At 36.3% G+C, this 10,093-nt stretch overlaps 3 protein-coding genes across 3 annotated transcripts; 1 reads left to right on the top strand and 2 right to left on the bottom strand.

The window, feature by feature from the left end:
• Positions 1 to 289: 289 nt before the first annotated feature.
• Positions 290 to 1,501, bottom strand: LOC149045823 (histone H4). Its single transcript, XM_089208339.1, has one exon. It carries the CDS (start codon positions 929 to 931, stop codon positions 620 to 622), a length of 312 nt encoding a protein of 103 aa, XP_089064465.1. The 5' UTR covers positions 932 to 1,501; the 3' UTR covers positions 290 to 619.
• A 1,356-nt stretch (positions 1,502 to 2,857) lies between these two features.
• On the top strand, positions 2,858 to 4,181 carry LOC113664497 (CCAAT/enhancer-binding protein gamma). The gene has a single exon (XM_027180103.2). It carries the CDS (start codon positions 2,947 to 2,949, stop codon positions 3,391 to 3,393), a length of 447 nt encoding a protein of 148 aa, XP_027035904.2. The 5' UTR covers positions 2,858 to 2,946; the 3' UTR covers positions 3,394 to 4,181.
• Positions 4,182 to 6,867: 2,686 nt separating this feature from the next.
• LOC113664496 (protein FAM72A) lies at positions 6,868 to 9,742 on the bottom strand. Its single transcript, XM_027180102.2, has 4 exons — positions 9,481 to 9,742; positions 9,309 to 9,386; positions 9,082 to 9,206; positions 6,868 to 8,101 (listed from the first exon to the last, which is right to left on the bottom strand). Exons 1-4 carry the CDS (start codon positions 9,633 to 9,635, stop codon positions 8,007 to 8,009), a joined length of 453 nt encoding a protein of 150 aa, XP_027035903.1. The 5' UTR covers positions 9,636 to 9,742; the 3' UTR covers positions 6,868 to 8,006.
• Positions 9,743 to 10,093: the final 351 nt, after the last annotated feature.

Here is a 10,093-nt window from a genome sequence, read left to right on the forward strand (position 1 = left end):
AAGCATCACTCGGGTTATTCCGAGCCTTTAACAGTTTCGGGTTCTCGTTCGCTAATTGTGATGTTGACTAATGTTCCGATCGCCCGTGTGGATTAAATTGGCTCTGCTCTTTCGACACGCTTGTGGAACCTGCTTTATTCTAAAATATGTTTGAATATTCTAAACATGGTTCCCTTAGGTTTTCATGCTACATATTTGCACTTCAAAGGCGAACACCGCACTCACCTCGCCCTATTTCCCTCACAGATGCAGATGAGGCGCGGTAAACTAAACATGGACTACAAACAAATGTACAAACAAAAGAAGCGATTTAATTCTCTCTGCATTATTTGTACAACATTAAGTCTTGCTACAAGTACAAAAAAATAGGCAACAATAGGTAAACAGATACAAAAGAAACAAAATTAAACAGCTATCACTTGTGGAAGTAATGGGACGTTACACAGTACATTATTTCAAACGAGAAAATAATTTCAAACTAGAAATTGAATAATGTACACAAAAGTAAAACATAATTAAGAGCTTGCAGTCCTGCTGGAAGCTAAAATAAAAATTTCAGTCTTTCCTTTTACACGCTTGCTAACTCTACAGTTTCTCTGTCATGTCAGTTCTTCATTCTTCAGCCCCCAAAGCCGTACAGCGTGCGTCCTTGTCGTTTCAGCGCGTATACAACGTCCATGGCGGTCACCGTCTTGCGCTTGGCGTGTTCAGTGTATGTCACCGCGTCGCGTATAACGTTTTCGAGGAAAACTTTGAGAACTCCGCGAGTTTCTTCATAAATGAGACCTGAAATGCGCTTCACACCACCTCTCCTGGCCAAACGTCTTATGGCCGGCTTAGTTATGCCCTGAATGTTGTCTCTTAGGATTTTTCTGTGACGTTTCGCGCCTCCCTTACCCAAACCTTTTCCTCCTTTACCGCGACCGGACATCTTATTCAAATAACTCGATTTTTGCGAAGGACGTGCTCTTAATTTCCAGAAGAACGTATGTTCAAGATTTAGCGGAACTTAGAATAATTTTCCTGTGTTTTATACCCCTGTTGCATTGTCTTTCAAATTGGATTCTAACTGATTGGTTCAATTCTGTAGAACAAGTCTTATAACCAATCAACGCACTCCCTGCATTGGTTCTGTCACTAATACGATATTTTTTCGTGCTTCTCTTTTCAAAATGATGTCTGCCTCCACAAACTCCAACGTAATTATTATATTTTTTATTTTTTTATTTTATTTTCAAGTGCTAAAAATTCCACCGGGTGCCTCTAATTAATCAAGAGGTGTTGCCTGCTTAGTTATGGCAGTTATTTTGTCAAAGTATTGTTCGAACGAATTCCTCTCGCCAGGCTACTAACTATAAGAATTCATAAATTTCAAAAGCTAGTAAAAATAAAAAATAAATTTAACCAAAATGGTGAATACTCAAAGGCACTTTAAAAGAAGAAAAATATCAGGGAGAGCTGACCGTGGACATAAAATGTTTGTATTTAATTTGGTGTCTGAGCCAAAGCAATCAATTCCTTTCTCGCCATGTTTTTTGATACTATACAATCAACTTGTGCTCCTGAGACAAGTCTGTCTCTAAAAATACACATCACTACAATTCGAAGCACGTTTGAAAAAAGTTCTTGTAATTTGAAGATTTAGATATATGAAAATTCACATATTTGCACTGCGGTGGAAAGATGATATTAGAAGATCCTCGCAGCTAAGAACACTACTGAAACTAGTAGTTGTAAGTAGGACCTGAAAAAAATTTCAGGCCCGTACGGGATTTGAACCCATGACCTCTGCGATACCGGTGCAGCGCTCTACCAATTGAGCTAACAAGCCAACTGGGAGCTGGTCAATGAATTGGGTACAAATAAACATCCGAGTGAATGAAGATTTAGATATATGAAAATTCACATATTTGCACTGCGGTGGAAAGATGAAATTAGAAGATCCTCGCAGCTAAGAACACTACTGAAACTAGTAGTTGTAAGTAGGACCTGAAAAAAAATCATTTAATTACCCTGTAAGTGTTGAAAAATCAAAGTTTGTTCGTCTGGTTTTTTGAAATGCTCTTCCTTAGGAAATTGAAACTGAAGTTGAATTCTCAAGAGCACTCCTGTTCTTGCTAAACTTTTTACGCGGCGTCGAAAAAACCAGGATCGAACCAGATCAGATCACAGACCGGATCACGGATCGGATCACGTGCAAAATATCCGCTTTTCGATCCATGATCCTATCCGTGATCCGGTTCATGATCTGGTCCACGATCCAGTCCGTGACCCTGTCTGTGATCAGGTCTATGATCTAGTCCGTGAACCTGTCCGTGATCCGATCCGGCCCGGTGCAGATTTTGTCGACGCCGTCTTTCGCGTGACGCCACGTGCAAATACCTATACTTAGTCACTCTACTGGGATATTTTGTTCTTCTTCTTGAAATGAATATTTTATCGTTGCTTTATTGTACTTTTGCATTCATGCCTCGAAGAAATTCTTCCTGAATGCACATCTTGTGTTTTATCTTAACTCGACAATGACGTTAGCAAACGACGTCGAAACGTCGTCGTTTTTTTAAGATTAAACCTATATGTTTTCAAGGTTTTCGCTTTTCTGTTATGTTTTACCGCCAAAAACCCTTTGATTTTCTTTCTTTACCCAAAAAAACTGCGGTTTCGTTTTGTACTATCCCATTCGGTGTTGCATTGTGGGCCATTTGATTAGGTTCTCCACCCTCACCAGACCCCCAGCCACACCTTTACGCGGTTTTTGAGCCTTCGAGCAAGGACTTCAGCGTCATAAAAGAAAAATATGCGTAATACTCACTACGCATGGCTCGCTTGCGCAATCGATAAACTTATTGCGCAAGCTTCGAACTTTTTTTTGAGGGAATTAGGTAATCAAAGTTAAATAACTCCAGCCGTTTGGAGCAACAGATCGTGTAGAGGTTGTCGAGGAAAATGGAGCCATCAACGGAGAATATAGACACGAAAACTTCAAAAGCAGAGAAACGTCCTGGGGAGAAATCTGTGGACGACGATTACGTGAAAAAGCGAGAAAGAAATAATATTGCTGTGAGGAAAAGTCGCATGAAAGCTAAAGAACGAATCGAGGAAACCAGACGGAGGGTTACAGATTTAACGAAAGAAAACGAAGATTTACGTAGTAAGGTTTCTTTACTACAGAAAGAATTGAACGTTTTAAGGTCGCTTTTCGCAAACGGAGGAATTTCAGTACCTTCAGAAATAAATGTACAGTTTACGAACTCAAACAGCGATGGTAACCAAGCGCTACTTTTAACAGCTGTCACATCTTTGTCGAGCGGATCTATGCAAGATAATCAATTTTCCGGAGGAGAAATTCTGGGAAATGGAATAACCACGCATGGGATCAAGAAGGAGTCATAGCATTTTGCTGAAGAAATCCAGAACTAGTGTTTATAGTAGTTATTAGTCTTAAAAATTCATACTCGGAACCACAGAATCCCCATGAACGGTTCAACAACCTGTTTGTAAACTTAGAATGTTACAAAGACATACCTTGTGTGTTTTAGGGGAATTCCTAACTTGTGGTGCGTCTTGCATGCGTAGCTAGAAAAAGTTAGGACAGTTTTTTGTGTATCTCAATCGCGGATCCTGGAACTTCCATCTTTGAGGTTTATTGTAGCAGTAAATTGTAAATCTGTTAAGTACTCATCTGTTTGATCAAGAAATAGCTTATTGACAGGTCCGTATATGCTGATCCGAATTTTACTCGTTCCCTCTTTCGTCATATATGGTAGCATTAGGCCTGATTTTGTAGGATTTCGTTCAATAACTTTTTTTTTTACATTGAAAACATCTATGTTGACTTTTGTCACGCGTATGTTGTGAAAATTATTACAAAACTGCCTAACCCTAATTTATGCACTCATAAAAAAAGTGAAATATACTTTGCTGATTGATAACATGAAAATTACCTTTATCCCCAAATATTATAGTTATGGACCTTTTAGTATTTAAATTATGCCTCAAATTATTTTACAGAAGTTGTATGTTTTGAGACTAAGCAGGTCAAATATACACTACATCCTCTCCATTTGATATGGGATCATGCAGTTGTTACAAAATTCTATGGACTGCTGTCACTGTATTTTCCAAGACCATTGATAATATTGAGTGAAGATAAAATTTAGTAAACCTATGTTTGCATTTTACTCACAAGTTTTGAATTTGTGTTTGTCTGATCTGAGAAAAATGTACCTTTTCAAAGTTGCGCAATTTGCTCTCCTCTTTTTTGACATGAAGAACACTTGTGTTTCAGAGATCAGTTACCACTAAGGTTATTTTAACCATCACTTACATAACCCTTGACATCAATTCCAATATAAAGAAAATTGTTTATTATGGATGATAGTTCATATTCTGACCATTGATGAAGGATTCATGTGGAATAATGAATTAATTTTGTATTTGCATGGGTTTATTTACTTTGAATGTTTGACCCATCTAGCAGATGCAGATTTCTTACATTCATTGAGTTTTTTATTTCATAAAACGAACAGCAGTGAAAATTAAACCTTTGACACCTACAGGTGACAAGAATTTTGTTGCCACATTCAATATCACCCCCAAGGTGTGCATTTGGTCAGGAGATTAAAGGCAATGATCACCATCTTAAAAAAGCTCTTGATTATTAAAGGAATTCTCTTTGTCAACAGGTTGTAGAATGTATGGAAGATAGAATGAAGAATACAGGGTATGGTCATGCCTTGGGATGCAAGAGCTACCTACTTATGACTTGGAGGAAATGTTTTAGTGATATGTGCAGCTAAAAATTTTAGAAAAAAGCATCCTTTCAAATGATTGATTTGTATTTTAAAAAAGTTCCAGTCCACTCGAAATCAAATTTATTGGCTTAGTGGTAGTTAACCCTTAAACTCCCAAGATCTGTTTGTTAATTCTCCCCTCTAGCTGCTACAAATATCCTTGAAATCAGTTATGAGAATACTGCTACCTGATAAGTTTGCATATTCTCATTCCCTGTTTGCTGAGTAATTTAAGGATATTATAGGGAGAAGTTTCATGTTGATCACTTCTGGGACTTAAAGGTTAAATGAGAGTATCACCCATTAATAAAATTACTTCTAGCCTTGCTGTGATGTAAGCACAAAAGATGTGCATCTATGAAAACACAGAATGAAGTAAACTGAACTGTATAATTATTCTGATAATCATAATACATAAGATATTTATGCTTGCATGCAATTCAATCTAAATGTGTCAAATGATCAACTATGCCCCAAGGAAATATGAAGTGGTTATTCCCCAATCTTTCTAATCTTACCTTCAATATGGTTAACCTTCTATGTATGGTTAAAAATCAGTTCAAGATGAGAGTGGTTTGCTGTTGTTACAGACTGGACATATTTGTTTTACAGTAAATGTCTGCATCAAAATATGTAAGCATATTTAATTGTCAAATGAAGGCTGATGTTTTTGTATCTTAGATAGATCTTTAAAGGCTCTAGTAGGAAGATTGGCTTATAAAATCATATTCTTCTTTGTTCAGAAGACAGATTCATCTCTAGTTGTCACTTTATTGTACAGGATCACAGGGCCACCGAGATTCACACAAAAAGAGTAATTTGAAGGATGAACAGAGAGAGAACAGCGTTGCTTTTTTAAACATGTCACTTGTGTCATTTTCAAAAGTTTTTAACATGTCACTTCTCTTAGCAATCATATACTGTATTGTCTCACTAACAGATTTGGAGAGGGGACAATTTTATCAGTTAAGGTGTCACTTTAATGAAAGACCAAATTATCCTGTATAAATTACATGGAAATGTATAGTAATCAGACAGGAGAATTGTGAATTAGATCTTAGGAGCTAATGATTGTCAGCATGTGAATGCCTTAACTTGATGTAATCTGCAAGACTTGTCCTTTATCTTTTGAGAACAACTGTGATCAGACTGGTTTATTTTCATTTGATTTGAAAAATAATCAGTCAATGAATATAGAATCATTCTGAAGGTTTTTCAGTGATCAGCAAAATGAAGTACATTTCAACCATCTCTGTGTTCATGATGAAGATAAAAAATAATATGCAAGGCCTTTTGTCAATGGCTTGTAGAAGCAGCAGCATGTTTTCAATGGCTTTCATCTTTTAACTCCCAGAGGTGATTAAAATGTGACTTCTCCCCATAAGATCCCTATGTTATCTACCAAACTTGTAATGAGAATACTCAAACTTAGACAAGTAGAATTTGTTTTCTTGATCTATCACCAAATTCTCAAAACTAATTTACAAGGGAATAAGGAGAAGCTAGAGGGGATAATTAAAAATGAGATCTTGGGAATTAAGGGGTAATGGTGAGTGTATACAAGTGTAGGTTGAGCAGAAAGGGTTAGACTCTCATGAGGGGAGGAAGGCACAAAATCCACATAAAGAAATATTGTCTCCCTTGCTAGGAAAAAAATGAAGTCTGTTCTTTGAGTTATTTTGAATTAGGGTTCACATCCTTTTTCAGAATAAAATTTTGAGGACTTTTCCAGGACTCATATGGATTTTTCTTGGACTAAAAATTTCACCTTAAACCTTTTCATCCCCAAGATTTCAAAATCAGTTCTCCTTATGGTCTACAGTACATTTCCTATCGTTTAAAATTCTGAAAACTTTATTGCTTGAGTGGAGCAGATTTTGGGAACTTTCCAGGATCTGTAGTTTTTATCCACAACTTTCCAGTCCTGGAAAAAGTCAAAATAAGGACTTTCCAGGTTTTCCACCACCCTTAAAAACTATGTTGAATCCCCAACAAAGATAATTCAGCCAATTTTTAAGGGGTTGGGGGTGACTTACACCTGCAGACCAGACATACAAAAAACTGCAACTATTACTGAATATTAACAATTAAAATTATTTATTTGGTACTGGTCAATAGTCAGTTACTTCCTAAGTACAACTAACTAAAAACTTGTTTGCTTTTCTCATAACAAAAGAGTAAATTTAATAACCCGTACTTAGACCAACCACAAATGAGTTGGGATTTTCAAATAACTAATCATTTGTGAAAAAATCTGTTAATGTTCTAAGAAAATATTCACTCTTTAACATGCATAATAATGAAACTGTGCATGTTTCAAATCAACCAGTGACCTTATTTATCAAATGCACAGAACAAACCTTAAATGTATATGTTATGACATCTCAGCCTGATCTCAAACTTAAATAAACTTCCAGAAACAAGTGGTGAATGTCAAAGTCATTAAATCTTAAAATAAACCTTTTTTGCATCTAAAGAAATGCTTAAATTCCTTGGAAATCACAACAGCTACAAAGATGGACTAAAATTCTTAAGACAAAGAAATGAGTTTTTATGTTTAATCACTATCTTTAACATTAAATTAAACCAACAATTAAACAGCAGCAAAATAAACACATGTGAATTCAGTCAAATAAATCTGACATTTTGGGATTCACCAACTCACTTCAATTATGAAATTACATTGCCTGAAAGACAGGTAAAATAAAACTGCCAACAGCTTATTTAGATTTGTTAATGATAGCATTTTGAACTCCTTGCATTTATCATCATTTTTACCATATTACAAAAGCTACTTTTCCAAAATCTGTCACCCTGCCATAAGTAGTAGGTAATTTTTAAAATTGTGGCAAATTACACAACTGATAGACGTGGACCTACGGTCGTGATATTTTCATGTCACATGGACAATCACATGAACTTTCATGAATGGCAGATCACGTCTAGTGGCCAAATTGTTACAGCATTATTCTTAGAAATAAATGTTTGAATCATTGCTAGATCAGCTCTTGCAATGTGCACAGGGATCTTACAAGATAACAATAAAAATTGAAAATGCTCTTTACTGATATCACCCTGCAAGAAATCATGCAACTGAAGTATATCACTGTCACTATACAACATAACCATATTTACACTGATTTTGTCTCCTACGAGATATAAATATTACTTTTCTGTTAGTTAGATTTTATAAAATACTCAATTTCTATAAATTCATCTCAAGCACTCCTCCATCATGAGGTCGTCATCACTCATCTCCTGGTCTTCTTTGCAGTTAGGGAGAGATCCCCAGAGCATGATCTGAACTCCTACAAGAAAGAAATAAACTTCAATCATGACTTCAACCAACAATGTCTAATTGTATGATGAAAGATACAGTGACCTTGCAGTCAGCATGCTGAATTTAGGATCAGGGTTTCAGTCCTAGATGGGTTATTGTGTTCTGTTCTTAGGCAAAACACTCCATGGGGTTCATATGCATCTAACCCTTTCACTGCCAGAAGTGATTAACATGTAACTTCTCCTTATTTGAGAATACTCAAACTTATCGAGTTGAAACTGTTATCCCAGGACTTAATTGATGTCTTGTAGACCTTCAATGGTGAAGAATAGTTTTGAGGCATGTAAACCAAAATGATAACATGCTACAAAATCTTAGTTTTATTCATCAGAGAAATTCTATCAATTTCTGCCCATTAGATCACGACCTTTCACACTTACAAAATTCCTTAACTGTCCACAACATTACCGAGACCTTAAGTGACGCATTGCATGAACAAACAACATGACGCAGCCTTCAAAGTGTTGTGAAAAAAGTTACTTTTCCGAAAATATTCAAATATCTTATATTTCAGAGAAACTTTATCTAGTTTAGTTAGAAACTTTGAGTTTCAATTGTCTGCAGATGACAATGGATGACCACGGGAGGTTACAGTCACGGATTAACATTGTTTTTGCTACTATTTATTTTTGTTCCTCGAAAGTGAAAATTGTTTGGAAAGCCTCAATACAAATTATTCGAACAAACGAAAGGCCATATTCGAAAAAAGAATTGACGTCAAAGGAAAGAGCTTCAATCAAGCCACATCATTTAATGGATTTTGCTAACATTTCAAATTAAAGCAAACAGATTTTAATCCATAACAAAACCAGTTGGAACACCTTTTGCTAGACATCAGCTGTTTGAGATGGGTGTTCCACATGTTTGAGTAACATAACTTTTAAATAACATCCTTATGTCGAGAAAAGTTAACGGAAGCTTTCCGTATCGATGCTTTCGTTTCAATACCTGTTTGATCGAGTCTCTCCAGGGGATGAACCGCATTGGAGTGAAACATCCAAAAATGGCCGTTATTGCAGGATCGAATGCAAGACTGGCATGGAAGTGTTACATGATATCCAACGACATTTCCACTGGTACAAACAAAAATACTCTATTTAGAGAACATAACTAAAACCAGGGATGTGCTTAATAAATGTAAAGCCAATTCAGCGTGAAAACCAGTCAACACTTACCACCCGAGACAGGCAACATCTTTGATCCGACATTCACAGTTTTGTGTGGAGTAATCTGTTCCTATTAACTGAATGGAGCTGGAAAAAATGTGAAACAGCGTTAAGTAATGCAACAAAGCTACAAAGGATAGGAGAGACGTAATTTTTCCGCGTCAAAATACACTTTGCTCACTTTTCAGGAGGTAAATCCGTCGAGTACAACTCTACTTTCGTGTCGGCCAGCAGAAGTGCTCTCATCCCGCGGGCACAAATGCTTCTCTCGCAATATTTACACTCCAATTTTACCACTGTTTTACTCTGAAATGCCGGATGAATCCTTCTCGACATTTTACAACTAAAGCGTCTCTTTTCCGTTTCGTTTTAAGCGAAAGCGTTCGTTGAGCTATGTCGCGTCAAAATGGCCGTTCTTTAAAAAACAGCCTTAATACTTCCAGTTGTTGGCTAGTACTTTGCTCTGATTGGCTGTTGCCAGGTGACGTTCACGCCTTAATTGGCCTTTAAATTTTTAAATCACAAGACTCTGAAACTGAATTGACAAAATTCTCTCAAGTTACGAACGGGAATGATATTATTTTAACTTATGAAATCTGTGAATTGATCTATCTGATCTGTGCAAATGTCACGTCCAAAGACAATTCTCCATCATGACATGCAAGGAAAAAAAGATAGCTCACACACCTGTTGTTTCACTGCCATCAGCACTAAGTTAAATTTTTCCAGAATAAAATTTTGCGATTCAATTTGAATTATACAATTTTACTAGGCCCAAAAGAGGAAAAAGACAA

Source organism: Pocillopora damicornis, chromosome 5 (assembly GCF_964200805.1).
Source record: "Pocillopora damicornis chromosome 5, jaPocDami1.2, whole genome shotgun sequence".
Lineage (NCBI taxonomy): Eukaryota > Metazoa > Cnidaria > Anthozoa > Scleractinia > Pocilloporidae > Pocillopora > Pocillopora damicornis.

Coding starts and splice junctions, on each gene's coding strand:
- LOC113664496 (XM_027180102.2), bottom strand. CDS start 9,635: ATGTCGAGAAGGATTCATCCGGCATTTCAGAGTAAAACAGTGGTAAAA. Junction 9,387..9,480: donor ACGGATTTACCTCCTGAAAA/GTGAGCAAAGTG, acceptor CATTTTTTCCAG/CTCCATTCAGTTAATAGGAA. Junction 9,207..9,308: donor GATGTTGCCTGTCTCGGGTG/GTAAGTGTTGAC, acceptor TGTTTGTACCAG/TGGAAATGTCGTTGGATATC.
- LOC149045823 (XM_089208339.1), bottom strand. CDS start 931: ATGTCCGGTCGCGGTAAAGGAGGAAAAGGTTTGGGTAAGGGAGGCGCG.
- LOC113664497 (XM_027180103.2), top strand. CDS start 2,947: ATGGAGCCATCAACGGAGAATATAGACACGAAAACTTCAAAAGCAGAG.